Below are 17581 nucleotides of genomic sequence, written 5' to 3'. Positions count from 1 at the left end.
CATTATTTGCATGTAAAAAGCCTTTTCCCAGGTCCCCCCCCCCCCCCCCCCCCCCTCCTCTCCTTTCTGTCATCCGCTCCTCAGAGTCAGAAAATCTCGACTGCTTTTTCATCAGTCAGATCTGTCTGTTCTATGAAGAGGGGAGGGGGAGGAGGAAGGAGGGAGATTAGCACAAGAACAAAGGATTGCTATTCAGAGCCCTAATTAGAGGTCAGAGAGGTCCATGGTGCCTGTCAAGTCTGTCAAAGGAGAGAGCCTGTGATGTGAATGTAAATTAACTCTTTGTTGTCCTGTTTTGTTGCTTTTACTTTCTCTCTCCATAGGAAAACCATGAAGACAGGGGGGAGAGCTTCAAACTGCTTTTTCATGATAAAAATTCATTTTTCGGCTAATAAAACCAATTACAAAGTTTCTTAAAATCGCCTGTACTATTGATTTCTGCAATAAAAATTTTAACGACAGTGACACGTTAAGTATTTTATTGCCCACCAATATTCACTTATTACGGGAAATGCTTATAAACTGCTTTTTTTCCCTGCACTTACTACTGCATCAAGGCGTCACTTCCTGGATAACATCGCAGCGTCACTTCCTGGATAACATCGCAGCGTCACTTCCTGGATAACATCGCGATGTCACTTCCTGGATAACATCGCGATGTCACTTCCTGGATAACATCGCGATGTCACTTCCTGGATAACATCGCAATGTCACTTCCTGGATAACATCGCGATGTCATGACCCGACTCCCAGAGCTGTGTGGGCTGTGGCTGCTGGAGAGGATGATGGCAGAGGGACACTGAGGGACACAGGGCAGTGGAGGGACACTAAGCATCCCTCTGCCATCATCCTTTTCAGCACCTACAGCCCGCACAGCTCTGGGAGTCGGGAAGTGACATCACTGTGTTATCCAGGAAGTGACATCACTGTGTTATCCAGGAAGTGACATCACTGTGTTATCCAGGAAGTGACATCACTGTGTTATCCAGGAAGTGACATCACTGTGTTATCCAGGAAGTGACATCACTGTGTTATCCAGGAAGTGACATCACTGTGTTATCCAGGAAGTGAAGCCTTGATGCAGTAGTAAGTGCAGGGAAAAAAGCACTTTATAAGCATTTCCCATAATAAGTGTATATTGGGGATTTGTATAACTTTTGGGGGGCAGTACATTACTTTCATTTCGCTGGACTTCACCATTAAACAGTTCAGTTCTCATACAGTATTTTCAAGGAAAGTTTGCTTTGGTTCTCAAACAGTTTTCGGTCCCCCAGTCTTGAAGCATTCGAACCAAAATTTACCTGAAAGTAACATTCAGAATTTAAACTTTGCTCGGTATCTGAACTTTTATGCGAGTGTGGATGGTGGGTTGTACCTGGTGACTTTAGCACTGGTGAGGCTTCACATACAGAACAGTATAAGACTGCTGGAGTGTATATGCAGTACAGTAGTAATACAGTCATTGCACAGTGAGGAGTTAGTGACTACTGTACTATAATTGCTGGTTTTCTTTAATGTTTCTTGTGTATAACGTCCTGAACAGTATATAGCGCCGCTCTGTAATGTCCTGTACAATATATAGTGCTGCTCTGTAATGTCCTGCCCAGTATATAGTGCTGCTCTGTAATGTCCTGAACAGTATATAGTGCTGCTCTGTAATGTCCTGTACAGTATATAGTGCTGCTCTGTAAAGTCCTGTACAGTGCTGCTCTGTAAAGTCCTGTACAGTGCTGCTCTGTAATGTACAGTATATAGTGTTGCTGTGTAATGTCTGTACAGTATATAGTGCTGCTCTTTAATGTCCTGTACAGTATATAGTGCCGCTCTGTAGTGTACAGTATATAGTGCCGCTCTGTAAAGTACAGTATATAGTGCCCCTCTGTAATGTACAGTATATAGTGCCGCTCTGTAATGTACAGTATATAGTGCCGCTCTGTAATGTACAGTATATAGTGCCGCTCTGTAGTGTACAGTATATAGTGCCGCTCTGTAGTGTACAGTATATAGTGCCGCTCTGTAGTGTACAGTATATAGTGCCGCTCTGTAATGTACAGTATATAGTGCCGCTCTGTAATGTACAGTATATAGTGCTGCTCTGTAATGTCCTGAACAGTATATAGTGCTGCTCTGTAATGTCCTGAACAGTATATAGTGCTGCTCTGTAATGTCCTGTACAGTATATAGTGCCGCTCTGTAATGTACAGTATATAGTGCCGCTCTGTAGTGTACAGTATATAGTGCCGCTCTGTAGTGTACAGTATATAGTGCCGCTCTGTAGTGTACAGTATATAGTGCCGCTCTGTAGTGTACAGTATATAGTGCCGCTCTGTAGTGTACAGTATATAGTGCCGCTCTGTAATGTCCTGTACAATATATAGTGCCGCTCTGTAATGTCCTGTACAATATATAGCGCCGCTCTGTAATGTCCTGTACAATATATAGCGCCGCTCTGTAATGTCCTGTACAGTATATAGCGCCGCTCTGTAATGTCCTGTACAGTATATAGCGCCGCTCTGTAATGTCCTGTACAGTATATAGCGCCGCTCTGTAATGTCCTGTACAGTATATAGCGCCGCTGTGTAATGTCCTGTACAGTATATAGCGCCGCTGTGTAATGTCCTGTACTGTATATAGCGCCGCTGTGTAATGTCCTGTACTGTATATAGCGCTGCTGTGTAATGTCCTGTACTGTATGTAGCGCTGCTGTGTAATGTCCTGTACTGTATGTAGCGCTGCTGTGTAATGTCCTGTACTGTATGTAGCGCTGCTCTGTAATGTCCTGTACAGTATGTAGCGCCGCTCTGTAATGTCCTGTACAATATGTAGCGCTGCTATTGTAGGTAAAGGCCCTATTCCACCAGCAGATCTGACAACAGATTATCTGCCAAAGATTTGAAGCCAAACCCAGGAACAGACTATAAACAGAGATCAGGTCATAAAGGAAAGACTGGATTTCTCCTCTTTTTAAATCCACTTCTGGGTTTGGCCTCAAATCTTTGGCAGATAATCTGTCGTCAGATCTGTTGGTGGAATAGGGCCTTTATTATTGGTGGCTGATCACTTATCACACCATATATGGACGGGCGGATCAGTGCAATGTGATTAGCTATCACACCGTATATGGATGGGCGAATCAGTGTGATGTGATCAGTTACACCATATATGGACGGGCGGGGCAGATCAGTGTGATGTGATCAGTTATCACACCATATATGGACGGGCGGGGCAGATCAGTGTGATGTGATCAGTTACACCATATATGGACGGGCGAGGCGGATCAGTGTGATGTGATCAGTTATCACACCACATATGGACGGGCGGGGCGGATCAGTGTGATGTGATCAGTTATCACATCATGTATGGACGGGCGAGGCGGATCAGTGTGATGTGATCAGTTATCACATCATGTATGGACGGGCGAGGCAGATCAGTGTGATGTGATCAGTTACACCATATATGGACGGGCGAGGCGGATCAGTGTGATGTGATCAGTTATCACACCATATATGGACGGGCGGGGCGGATCAGTGTGATGTGATCAGTTATCACACCACATATGGATGGGCGGGTGTGGATCAGTGTGATGTGATCAGTTATCACACCACATATGGATGGGCGGGGGCGGATCAGTGTGATGTGATCAGTTATCACATCATGTATGGACGGGCGAGGCAGATCAGTGTAATGTGATCAGTTATCACACCACATATGGATGGGCGGGGGCAGATCAGTGTGATGTGATCAGTTACACCATATATGGACGGACGAGGCGGATCAGTGTGATGTGATCAGTTACACCATATATGGACGGGCGGGGCAGATCAGTGTGATGTGATCAGTTACACCATATATGGACGGGCGAGGCGGATCAGTGTGATGTGATCAGTTATCACACCATATATGGACGGGCGGGGCGGATCAGTGTGATGTGATCAGTTATCACACCATATATGGACGGGCGGGGGCAGATCAGTGTGATGTGATCAGTTACACCATATATGGACGGGCGAGGCGGATAAGTGTGATGTGATCAGTTATCACACCATATATGGACGGGCGGGGGCAGATCAGTGTGATGTGATCAGTTACACCATATATGGACGGGCGGGGGCGGATCAGTGTGATGTGATCAGTTATCACATCATGTATGGACGGGCGAGGCAGATCAGTGTAATATGATCAGTATCCATACTATATATTTGCATATGGTGCGATTGATGGTCCTCAGGGCTATTTGGCCATGTTGCTTGTTAGGATCAGATGAATGGACATTGTAGTAAAAAATATAGATTAAAAAAATCTTGTATAGTGTCATGTGTGAGGTTTTCATCCTTGTGGGTTTCTGTGCTGAGACCCCCTCCCATTGTTAGAGCCAGTGAGGAGAGGCAGCGCTCCCCCAGTTGTTTCTCCCCACTGGTTCTAATGATTGCTAGGATTCTCGGCACTTGACGACAAAAATTAAAAAACAAACAAATCTTGACATGTCTATGAAGTGTCAGAAGTTTTCTTAAATGGAGAGACACATTAATAAAAAGTGATGTTTAAAAAAAGTTTCGAAGACCCTGTGATGCTGCCAGTTGTCAGAGCCTGTGAGATGACTGTATAACATTAGTGCCTATAAATGACCGAGGGGGACCGGCTGTCACCTTAAACTGGGTTATCCGGGTTACGAGAACAATCTAAACAATCCCCCTTCCCAATACCACCCTATGTCTAATATACATGTATAACCTATCCTACACCCCTTCCCTGCTTTTTTTTTATCATTCTTATCCACTCTGGAGTCTAAAACACTCTACTCTGGGTCCACTCTGACCACACTCAGCTCTCTTCCCTCCTCTCTTTGTAGTCACAGAACATGTGATCTCCTTTCTAGGGGCTGGGTTAACTGTCTATCCCGACCCCCAGTTCAGTCAGCAAGCAGAGATCTAAACCTACACTACACCCTCCACCCCGGTAAATCGATGCCAGTTATGCAGCACCTAGGTACACCATGCACGCAAAAGCTCTGCTACACCATGTGCGCGTCAGCTCAGCTACATCATCAACTAGTATGAAATACATACGGGGGGGGAATGTGATGCAAAATACAGTCCTGTGTTACTGTGCAATAGTAATGACAGCAGTGGGCAGGACAGAAAGGGGGGTGTATGCAAACGGACCAGTCAGGGAAATGCATGATGGTGATGGGAAATGATGGCTTTCTGGCTGGAACCATCTGGGATATAAATTGTCTTTTAGAAAAAGGAATGGCAACGGCTAGAAAGACAGGAGATGACTTGGTGAGTAAGAGCAGCTAGCATTTAATTTTTTCGCTCTTAGGTGGATAACCCCCCCCCCGAATAATAGAGTACAGAAAACAAAATAGGGAAAGGGAAACAAAAACCTCCCGAATAGAAGAAACCTTCTCAGCTACCACTCTGCACCATGTTATATATTAATCAGCGCTAAGCGGAGTAACACTAAATAATACAAGTATAGTTATCCAGAATATGTCATATATCAAAAGGAAGACCTGTCAGGACTACTACTATCCATTGTAGTGTGGGGGAAAAGCCGCATTACTGACTTATTTGCCGCGGAGCTCCGCTCAGAGATCTTCCAGTCGATCACTGTGTATTACTTCAGAGACTTATGGAGGGTCGGGGGACTTCCACTTCCTCGGGATGATGCCCTGTGCTTGCCACCATCTTTCTGTGCGGCTGCACTGGTCTGCATTGTGACAAGAGTCGGAGACCATGCATTTTATACATCATAATTATGACAATCTGAGAGAAAAATAAAAAGTTGGTAATAACCCCCTATTGCTCCTGCACAAGGGCCGCCTTGTGTCCCGCCTCCAGCCTTGTGTCCCGCCTCCAGCCTTGTTTCCCGCCTCCAGCCTTGTTTCCCGCCTCCAGCCTTGTTTCCCGCCTCCAGCCTTGTGTCCCGCCTCCAGCCTTGTGTCCCGCCTCCAGCCTTGTGTCCCGCCTCCAGCCTTGTGTCCCGCCTCCAGCCTTGTGTCCCGTGCCCATAGGAGATACAACACTCGTCCTGCAGAATCCTGGCCTCATACCGCTGCCGGGAAATATTCCATTGGGGAAACAATTTTTGGTTCTTTCTAAAGCGAAAATAGTTTTTCCTGAGTGGATAAGAATTGTCAGCTGTCTGGACCGTGTCTGATCGCTGTGCGGAGTGTGCCGCATGTGTCCGTAGCTGTGTACCAGAGTGTCCGTTCTCGTGCTCTTTGCTCATGCCCGGATCTTGGAAAGGGTATTGGAGCAGATGGCTTTATATTATCTATATGATTGATCGGTGATCTCCAACCTGTGGTGACACTACAACTCCCAGCATGCTCCGGCAGATGTTAGCACCAGGGCTGGGAGACCATTGCTATAGATATTGGTAGCAGTATTGTGCCTGGGGCCGCTGGTGAGCGGTGAGGCGTCATGGATTACACAGTGATATCACACAGGAGCTGGGATGCTGCAGTCTGCTGTTGCTAGGGGAGGCCGGGCGTTGCGAGGGGAGGCGCTGCGCGGTACGTGCTCAGACAACACTCGGCCCACGGATTAGTCTTGTTTCCCTGTTACAGACACTGGTGGAGGAGCATGGGCTGCGGCTCCTTCTAGCAGAGGGGATCAGGACCACTGCCCAGTATAATGACTATACTGGTGGCAGAACTGTCACAGGATGATGAGGTTTGTAGTTGTGTAACAGCGGGAGGCCACAGGTCAGGGGTCACAGCTCTGCTGTTATAGTTCCTGCTTCGTTGTAGAGATTGGGTGTTATGGGGGAATTCTGCTGATATATAGGAGGTCCTCTATGCCTGTAGCAGTATATAAAGCAATGAGAATCAGTCATGTCATCAGTTATCTGCTCCGGCACTAAATAGCATTTCAGACTGTGCAGCATTCCCCTGGGGCACATTATTAGTCAGGGGGTATTTCCCCCGGGGTACATTATTAGTCAGGGGGTATTTCCCCCGGGGCACATTATTAGTCAGAGGGTATTACCCCTGGGGCACATTATTAGTCGGGGTATTTCCCCCGGGACACATTATTAGTCAGAGGGCATTACCCCCCGGGGCACATTATAAGTCGGGGGCACATTATTAGTCAGGGGGTATTACCCCCGGGGCACATTATTAGTCAGGGGGTACATTATTAGTCAGCGGGTAATACCCCTGGGGCACATTATTAGTCAGGGGGTATTACCCCTGGGGCACATTATTAGTCGGGGGTACATTATTAGTCAGGGGGTATTACCCCCGGGGCACATTATTAGTCAGGGGGTATTACCCCCGGGGCACATTATTAGTCAGGGGGTACATTATTAGTCAGGGGGTATTACCCCCGGGGTACATTATTAGTCAGGGGGTATTACCCCCGGGGCACATTATTAGTCAGGGGGTACATTATTAGTCAGGGGGTATTACCCCCGGGGTACATTATTAGTCAGGGGGTATTACCCCCGGGGCACATTATTAGTCAGGGGGTACATTATTAGTCAGGGGGTATTACCCCCAGGGCACATTATTAGTCAGGGGGTATTACCCCCAGGGCACATTATTAGTCAGGGGGTATTACCCCCGGGGTACATTATTAGTCAGGGGGTATTACCCCTGGGGCACATTATTAGTCAGGGGGTAGTGACTCTGCAGTTATTGCCCCATGTCCCATCCCTGCACTCCGGTGGATCCTCCTTCCACGCTCGTCCGGCTTATACACAGCACTGGTGCACAATCTACTGCTAGTTATTATCTAGATGTATGAGGCCTCCCTCGTGCACACCGTGTGTGTATAGGAGTATACAGTTTGTACTTCAGCAGATACAGGGACACAGCAGTGTAGTGCGGCGTAGGGGGATCCCCTGTATATCTGTACTTTGGGCTGAGCAGCGGGGTGCAAGCGTCTCCCTCCTCCACATTGGTATGCACAGTACATAGTATACAGACAGTATAGACTCGGCAGCCATCCCCTCCCACCCCTGTATCTGCCTGCACACTTGTCTGCAGCCTCCCAGCCTGTTGCACTTATTCTAGTGACTAGTCCCTGTATAGTGACTAGTTATACGACTAGTTATACAGCCGGTGCTCCCTCCTGCCCCCACCCCTGTATAGTGACTAGTTATACAGCCGGTGCTCCCTCCTGCCCCATCCCTGTATAGTGACTAGTGATACAGCCGGTGCTCCCTTCTGCCCCCATGCCTGTATAGTGACTAGTGATATACCCGGTGCTCCCTCCTGCCCCCACCCCTGTATAGTGACTAGTGATACAGCTGTTGCTCCCTCCTGCCCCCACGCCTGTATAGTGACTAGTGATACAGCCGGTGCTCCCTTCTGCCCCCATGCCTGTATAGTGACTAGTGATACAGCCGGTGCTCCCTCCTGCACCCATCCCTGTATAGTGACTAGTGATACAGCCGGTGCTCCCTCCTGCCCCTATCCCTATATAGTGACTAGTGATACAGCCGGTGCTCCCTTCTGCCCCCATCCCCTATATAGTGATGCAGCCGGTGCTCCCTCCTGCCCCCACCCCTGTATAGTGACTAGTGATACAGCCGGTGCTCCCTCCTGCCCCCACCCCTGTATAGTGACTAGTGATACAGCCGGTGCTCCCTCCTGCCCCCATGCCTGTATAGTGACTAGTGATACAGCCGGTGCTCCCTCCTGCCCCCATCCCTGTATAGTGATGCAGCCGGTGCTCCCTCCTGCCCCCATCCCTGTATAGTGATGCAGCCGGTGCTCCCTCCTGCCCCCATGCCTGTATAGTGACTAGTGATACAGCCGGTGCTCCCTCCTGCCCCCATCCCTGTATAGTGATGCAGCCGGTGCTCCCTCCTGCCCACATTCCTGTATAGTGATGCAGCCGGTGCTCCCTCCTGCCCCCATCCCTGTATAGTGATGCAGCCGGTGCTCCCTTCTCCTGGTTCGGAGCTCATCCATTGGATATAGGAGGTGAGAGCCTTTGGTGGTAATATTGGCTTTTGCTGTTTGTGCGGCTCGGTGACCCCTGCCCCCGGCTGTGGGTGAGACATGACGTAGTATTGATCCCCTATCCCCGTCTAATATTAATGTCTTCCTCCCGGAAATGGCCGCTCTGATCTGTGCCGATTACTTGTATTAAACAGCTCACAGTTTCTTCCATTCTCTTCTCTATAAACACTGAGGGCTCTGGGATAAAAGCCGATGCCAGGGGTTCTGCCCACCCAGTGCCCCTCTGTGGCCTGGAGATGAGACGCCCCCATATAGACTGTATGGAGGAGTATATACAGGGGGCACAGATAGGATTGAGATATATCTGTGATCATGGTCCCCGGTACATGGCATCCCCCGGTGACATCTCCCCCTCCACTCCTGTCTGGCAGCCTCTTCCTGGGGATACAGCCGTACCTGGAGTGGTATCTAGGTAGAATACCTGGGTACAGGGTGTTATTGGGGTGTGCGGATGTGTCTGGGAGGAGCTGATCTCTCTGGTGTTGCTGGCTGATCAGTAGAGAGGCTGTGAGTCACAGATGCACAGGGATTAGTGTGGCCCCTGTGGGGTAGTCGGGGCTGTTGTCAGGGATGCTGGCGGCTTCAGCGCTGCACACCACCCTCCATGACATCACCATGTAGTGTGCTGCAGAGACAGCTGACATGTAAGGTGTGTGTGCAGTCCGGCCGTCCTCCTGTCTTCTGCAGCTCTCTCCATTCTCTCTAGCAGGAGCATCCTCCTCCATGTGAGCGTCCGTTCATTACAGCATTGTCTCCAGCCTGGAGGGCTCGCTCCCTGGGGGGCACATCTATTAGTCGTGGCCAGAGAGCAGCTGTGTGAGCGGCTGATGCGAGATCAGCAAGGGCTCCTCATAACACAGTCAGCCGGCTGCCGGAGAGGGCTTCATATCCTGACACCGCACCTCGCTGCATCAGGGGAAGGGGCAGCCTGAGGGGTCTGACCCTCCCAGCATGTCCGCTGCCCCCCGCCGTCTGCAGGCTTCTCCAATGTGGACCTGGTGTGGGAGGAGAGCGGAGGGATGCTGAGGAAGCTGATCTGCCAAAGGATATGTGACAGTAAGATGTCTGTGCTTCGTGCTCTATGGATTGCGGGGGTCTGGGTAGATGAGAGGGCGCGGTGGGCTCCGGGCCCTGCAGGCTCTGCTGCCATCATGTCCCCCTGCACTGTGATTCTCTGCAGATCAGCAGTAGCAGCCCGGCCGCACTATGCTGCCTCCTCCCTGGTGACTGATCCACACCCGGCATTTTCTTTGTCTCGCTGGCTGTAATGGAGGAGACTGTGATGGGGAACAGAGAGAAATCACAGCCACCTGTATGGAGGAGAAGCGTCTGCAGCTGCATGTGTGTGACATGGGTGTGTGTGTATTGTATGTGAGTGTACTTGTGTCATATAGTGTGTGTGTGTGTGTGTGTGTATTGTATGTGAGTTTGTCATATAGTGTGTGTGTGTGTGTGTGTATTGTGTATTGTATGTGAGTGTACATGTGTCATATAGTGTGTGTGTGTATTGTGAGTGTACATGTGTCATAGTGTGTATTGTATGTGAGTGTACATGTGTCATATAGTGTGTGTTTGTGTGTATTGTATGTGAGTGTACATGTGTAGTATTTGTGCATGGATTATGTATAGTGTAAGGATGTAAAATGTGAAGTGTGCATGGTGTTTGCATGTATAGTGAGTGTGATTATTGTTTTTAATGTGTACCTAGGTGTGTGTAGTGTGTGTGTGTGTCTGCATAGTATGTGCAGTGTTTAGGGATTGTAGGTATAAATTGTTGTATCGTAAATCTTTAAGTGTGTAATGTGTGTAGTTTATATGTATTGTGTGGGTAGTATATATGTGTGTGTGTATGTATGTATGTATGTATGTGTATGTGTGTATATATATATATATATATATATATATATATATATATATATATAATAATGTACAATTTGTGTAGTATGTCTGTATATGTATAGTAAACCTGTACATATTTATCTGTGTAGTATACTTATATGTATAGTATGTGTACATGCCTGTATGAAGTGTGTTTGTGTGTATAATCTATGTGGTTTATCTATATGGTGTGGGTAGTATATCTGTGTGTATGTGTATAATGTCTGTAGTTTAGCTATATGTGTTGTATGAGTAGTTTATATGTGTACAATGTGTAGTGTATCTGTGTATTTTATATGTATTGTGTGGTTAGTATATCTGGGTGTACAATGTGTGTTGTGTATCTGTGTATAATGTGTGTAGTTGATCTATATGTATTGTGTGGGTAGTATGTATGTGTACAATATGTAGTGTATGTGTGTAGTTTATCTATATTGTGTGGGTAGTATACATGTGCGTGTTTACAATGTGTGTAGTGTATCTATATGTATGGTGTAGGTAGTATATCTGTGTGTGTGCACAATGTGTGTAGTGTCTGTATCTGTGCGGGCGAGGCCTTCTGATGTGCAGATGATTCTCCAGGTCAGACATCACTGTTGTGGTAGTTTTTGTGGTGGTTGCTGGGGGGGTTGGCAGTAATGTCAGAGCCGCCATTTCTACAGGTACGTAAGTGCGCTTTCTGTCAGCGCATTGCCCTATGTTCTGGGGGAGACATGCTGCCTCTGGTACATGATGTTGATGATGGGCTGTGCGATGTCACAGTCCTCTAGCTGTTGTGTAGACTGTATATGATTGCTGCTGATGAGGACGCCATTGTGGAGCTGCTGTGTTGGTGACATTAGATATATATCTGTCATTGTCGCTCTGTAGGATTATAATGGGATGGGGAGGTCTGCACTGGCCCCGCCCACATTCGCCGGTTTCTCTCTGTCTCCGCCCCTGAATTTCCTGTAGACCATCAGACTGTTATATTCTCCTTATATTCTTCATATAATCATCTGTTACAGACAAGAACTTTGATGATGAAGATTCTGTCGATGGGAATAGACCGTCATCGGCCAGTTCCACCGCCGCCTCCAAAGTGCCACCATCTGCCCGCAAACCGGTGACCATGGGTACAGCTCGGAGGCCGGGAACGACTGCGGTGGCTGCCAAACCTGGAGGTGAGTACAGGAGCCTGGGTGCAGCCATTGTGTGCACATGACACAGGAGTGAGAGGCCATCATGGCTGGCTTCTGTGTGTCCTGGTCCCGAGTAACCATGATGGGAGCAGACTACAGTTACATACGTGTATTACGGGCCGGCGATGTTAGTTCAGGTTATTAGGCTGAGTCATTCATCCGTAACATAAGGAGCAGAAATGTGATACTTGGCCCTACAGCCACGTTCTCTGCAGCTAGTGGAAAAGTACTTCTCCTACTCCCCGCCGTCCCTTGGGAGGACATGATCGGAGTGGTAGTTTTGGAACAGCTGAGGGGCCGCTACTTGGAGAACACATCACCAGGACATGATGGGACTTGTAATTTTGCAGCAGTTGTAAAGGACCCGTCAGCAGGTTTGGGATTAACCCCTTAAGGTCCTCCTCCTGGAGGGTTGATGTCACTTCTCAGGTCACTCATTTCCTCCTTATGCTGTAATTGGAGGTTTGCAGAAGAAATCAATACACCCCTAAGAGATCGGGAGGGGGGGGGGGGGGGGGGGGAGGATGACATCCGGGGTGTGTGTGTGGGGGGGGGGGGGGGGGGGGTCTGCTTTCACTGCAGCCTTTCTGCTCTATTTTACGTTTGCTTGAATTTTCTTCATTGATTGCAGCAAAAATAGAAGTAATTTTTCTTCCTTTTACAGCGGCCAAAGAAGGTGCCGGAGCAGTGGACGAGGAAGACTTCATCAGAGCATTTGAGGATGTCCCCACTGTGCAGGTAACAGGTTCTAGGTCTAGTCGTTCATCATCTCCCATGTCTGTGTTATAAGCTGTGTCAACCCTGTGTCAGAGGTCATGAGGGTGATTGCTCTCCTCATATCATGACGCCACCCGGCCATAACATCATGTAGCTGACCCCCAGCAAGTCCAGCACACTTTTCCTGAATTACTTTGTGCTGTTGGGTTCACATGATCTGTAGCCGGTCATTGCACCTCTGGCTCTGAGTAGGATGTCGTACCAGTCCCAGGCATGGAGAGCTTACAGCAGAATGATGGATGGAGCTGTGTCTTCTCTTACAGATCTACTCCAGCAGAGATCTTGAGGAGCAGATCAATAAAATTCGGGAGATCCTGTCAGACGATAAGCATGACTGGGAGCAGAGGATCACTGCAGTAAGGAGCTGACCTCCTGCGCTTTATTATCTTTTGTAGTTTTTATATCCAGAATCCTTATTTCTCTTTTATCTTGTTTGCAGCTTAAGAAGATCCGCTCTCTGCTCTTGGCCGGTGCAGCAGAATACGACACCTTCTTCCAACACCTGCGTCTCCTTGATGGAGCGTTCAAGCTTTCCGCCAAGGACTTGCGTTCCCAGGTGGTTCGAGAAGCCTGTATCACCCTGGGGTGAGTGGAACAGACGTGTCCTGACAAACACGCCACCATCTCCTGCTGACAGACGCGTGTGCGGTGTACATGGCCGCCCGCACTGACACATCCTCCACCGCTGCCTGTTACGCTGCTGGTTTTGGCTGCTTTGGTTACTCGCTTATAGATTTTTCTGTCTCCCATCAGGCACCTTTCCTCTGTCCTGGGGAATAAGTTTGACCATGGAGCTGAAGCTATTATGCCCACAGTCTTCAACTTAGTTCCTAACAGTGCCAAAATTATGGCGACCTCAGGCGTGGTGGCCATCCGATTAATCATACGTGTAAGTGTTTATGATTATGATATAGATAATGTCAGATTATAGATTATTAATGGAAAGTAATGGACATTCTTCTTTCCATGTCGGCAGCATACACATGTCCCAAGGCTAATACCGATCATTACAAGTAACTGCACCTCTAAGTCTGTGGCCGTCCGGAGGTGAGTGATGTCTGCTGTGCCTTCTCTGTTTGAGAGTCCATGTGCTGAATGTCTTCATTCCAGTATGTCTGCTGCTGCCAGGAAGCATCACACCACAGCGTGTATGCCCAGAGTCCGCAGCATGTACAATATATCCAAAATCGTTTGGGGGGGATGTAAGGGATGGAGGGTTGTATGGGCAGAGACGGGGGGAGGGGGGCATGTATGGGCAGAGTTGGCGGGTCGCCCTGTTATATCACATACAAATGTGCAAGTAGTAAAAATAAATTTTTAGAAGATGAGGTTCTTTCCTAAAATTATCGCTACCGTGTTTCTGACCAAACAGGTGTGTGTGAGGTGTAAACAGCGCCCGCCATATCTCACCTATTACGTTACAGAATGTCGCAATCTCTTTGGGTTTTTCTCTTGCAGACGATGCTATGAATTCTTGGATCTACTCTTACAGGAATGGCAGACACACTCGCTGGAAAGGTAAGATGATAGCGGCACCGCTGGTCCAGGTCCAGTAATGAGGACTTGTATGTATGTATGTCAGACACTGCTTCTGGTCCAGTGATGAGGACGTGTGTGTGTGTGTATCAGACGCTGCTTCTGGTCCAGTGATGTGGGACCAGTCACACATGGTAGAGGCATCAGTAATCGGGGAGGGTTTTTATTAGATTCAGCCATGTGGATGCGGATGGTAGCGTCTCCGCTTAGCTGGTCTTCATCCAAGTCCAGGTATGGGAGCAATCTATATAGTCCGAGCACTCCGTATCCAGAGCAGATTTCCTTCTAGTCCAGGTGAGGACACCATCTATACAGTCAGAGCGTCCGTATCCAGAGCAGGTTTTCTTCTAATACAGGTGAGGGAGCAATCTATACAGTCCGAGCGCTCTGTATCCAGAGCAGGTTTCCTGCTAGTCCAGGTGAGGACACCATCTATACAGTCATAGCGCTCCGTATCCAGAGCAGGTTTCCTTCTAGTCCAGGTGAGGACACAATCTATACAGTCATAGCGCTCCGTATCCAGAGCAGGTTTCCTTCTAGTCCAGGTGAGGACACCATCTATATAGTCATAGCGCTCCGTATCCAGAGCAGGTTTCCTTCTAATACAGGTGAGGACACCATCTATACAGTCCGAGCACTCCGTATCCAGAGCAGGTTTCCTTCTAGTCCAGGTGAGGACACCATCTATACAGTCATAGCGCTCCGTATCCAGAGCAGGTTTCCTTCTAGTCCAGGTGAGGACACCATCTATACAGTCATAGCGCTCCGTATCCAGAGCAGGTTTCCTTCTAGTCCAGGTGAGGACACCATCTATACAGTCATAGCGCTCCGTATCCAGAGCAGGTTTCCTTCTAGTCCAGGTGAGGACACCATCTATACAGTCATAGCGCTCCGTATCCAGAGCAGGTTTCCTTCTAATACAGGTGAGGACACCATCTATACAGTCAGAGCGCTTCGTATCCAGAGCAGGTTTCCTTCTAGTCGAGGAGAATTTATAATTCTCCAGCTTGTACTGCACCCGGAGCTGTGCTCTCTCCAGACTGCTGCCTAATACACGGGGGTTGAGGCTATGGACATATATAACGTATAGGTATATAAGTATAGGTTGTAAGATGCTGACATCCCAGTACTAACAATAACTATATGAAGGGTCACCGCAGAATGATCAGACCCCCTTACCATACCATAGCCCAGACATACAGTGTTGTGGAGGGGGGGTATACAGCTAGAATACACGTATAGACGGCTGTGATGGACGATGGTGTTCTGTATAAGGACTGAGACTGATTTATAAAGCTGGTCTTGTCCACCTTAAGTGTTTCCATCACAACCAGGGGACGTGGTGGAGGAATGTGGCCTGAGCCCCGTCCTGTTTATCCGCATTCACACGAGAGAATTACTGATGGGCCGTGATTGGCAGGAGGATAGCTGCGCTGTTTGTCAGGACGGCCGTTACTGTTGGTATCTTAATATGAACTCTCTCCATTCCAGGCACATATCAGTGTTAGCAGAAACCATCAAGAAAGGAATCCACGACGCCGACTCTGAAGCGAGGATAGTCGCACGGAAGTAAGTGGAAAAATCCCTGCCGGATCCTGGTAACCATCACTGTATAGAGTGAAATGTACAGTGTAGCCTCCATGTTACCTGTTACTGATGGGAGAAGCGGATGTCTGTATAATCCCCTGGGCAGGGGCTATAATGGTGTCTGTAGTCAGTGTGTGGGCGTTGGGGGGTTCACCATGTCTGTATAATCCCCTATGATATAAGTGCAGGGGGCTATGATGGTGTCTCTAGTCAGTGTATACAGGGGGGGGCATCATGTCTATATAATCCCCTGTGATATTAGTGCAGGGGGCTATGATGGTGTCTGTAGTTGGTGTATTAGGGGGGATCATGTGTATACAATCCCCTATGATATTAGTGCAGGGGGCTATGATTGTGTCTGTAGTTGGTGTATTAGGGGGGATCATGTGTATACAATCCCCTATGATATTAGTGCAGGGTGCTGTGATGGTGTCTGTACTTGGTGTATTAGGGGGGGATCATGTGTATACAATCCCCTATGATATTAGTGCAGGGGGCTGTGATGGTGTCTGTAGTTGGTGTATTAGGGGGATCATGTGTATACAATCCCCTTTGATATTAGTGCAGGGGCTGTGATGGTGTCTGTAGTTGGTGTATTAGGGGGGATCATGTGTATACAATCCCCTATGATATTAGTGCAGGGGGCTATGATGGTGTCTGTAGTTGGTGTATTAGGGGGGGATCATGTGTATACAATCCCCTATGAGATTAGTGCAGGGGGCTATGATGGTGTCTGTAGGTGTATTAGGGGGGATCATGTGTATACAATCCCCTATGATATAAGTGCAGGGGGCTATGATTGTGTCTGTAGTTGGTGTATTAGGGGGGATCATGTGTATACAATCCCCTATGATATTAGTGCAGGGGGCTATGATGGTGTCTGTACTTGGTGTATTAGGGGGGGATCATGTGTATACAATCCCCTATGAGATTAGTGCAGGGGGCTATGATGTCTGTAGTCGGTGTATAGAGAGGGACACCATGTCTATATAATCCCCTGTGATATAAGTGCAGGGGGCTATGATGGTGTCTGTAGTTGGTGTATTAGGGGGGGGATCATGTGTATACAATCCCCTATGATATTAGTGCAGGGGGCTGTGATGGTGTCTGTAGTTGGTGTATTAGGGGGGGGATCATGTTTATACAATCCCCTATGATATTAGTGCAGGGGGCTATGATGGTGTCTGTAGTTGGTGTATTAGGGGGGATCATGTGTATACAATCCCCTATGATATTAGTGCAGGGGGCTGTGATGGTGTCTGTAGTTGGTGTATTAGGGGGGGATCATGTTTATACAATCCCCTATGATATTAGTGCAGGGGGCTATGATGGTGTTTGTAGTTGGTGTATTAGGGGGGATCATGTGTATACAATCCCCTATGATATTAGTGCAGGGGGCTATGATGGTGTCTGTAGGTGTATTAGGGGGGATCATGTGTATACAATCCCCTATGATATTAGTGCAGGGGGCTGTGATGGTGTCTGTAGTTGGTGTATTAGGGGGGATCATGTCTTTATAATCCCCTGTGATATAAGTGCAGGGGGCTATGATTGTGTCTGTAGTTGGTGTATTAGGGGGGATCATGTGTATACAATCCCCTATGATATTAGTGCAGGGGGCTGTAGGTGTATTAGGGGGGATCAT

At 48.1% G+C, this 17581-nt stretch overlaps 1 protein-coding gene across 7 annotated transcripts in view; it reads left to right on the top strand.

Annotated features, from left to right (window-relative positions):
• Nucleotides 1-17581, top strand: part of CLASP1 (cytoplasmic linker associated protein 1) — a 113352-nt gene that overhangs the window by 48788 nt on the left and 46983 nt on the right. For all 7 annotated transcript variants that reach the window (XM_069982441.1, XM_069982440.1, XM_069982439.1 and 4 more), the window contains exons 9-16: nucleotides 11863-12018; nucleotides 12701-12774; nucleotides 13077-13169; nucleotides 13253-13398; nucleotides 13567-13702; nucleotides 13790-13860; nucleotides 14272-14331; nucleotides 15841-15918. In XM_069982441.1, coding sequence (XP_069838542.1) covers nucleotides 11863-12018; nucleotides 12701-12774; nucleotides 13077-13169; nucleotides 13253-13398; nucleotides 13567-13702; nucleotides 13790-13860; nucleotides 14272-14331; nucleotides 15841-15918 — 814 coding nt within the window. The remainder of the gene's footprint in view (nucleotides 1-11862; nucleotides 12019-12700; nucleotides 12775-13076; nucleotides 13170-13252; nucleotides 13399-13566; nucleotides 13703-13789; nucleotides 13861-14271; nucleotides 14332-15840; nucleotides 15919-17581) is intronic.

The sequence above is a fragment of the Dendropsophus ebraccatus genome, chromosome 9, assembly GCF_027789765.1.
Source record: "Dendropsophus ebraccatus isolate aDenEbr1 chromosome 9, aDenEbr1.pat, whole genome shotgun sequence".
Lineage (NCBI taxonomy): Eukaryota > Metazoa > Chordata > Amphibia > Anura > Hylidae > Dendropsophus > Dendropsophus ebraccatus.
This window is presented reverse-complemented; position numbering and strand designations above follow the sequence as displayed.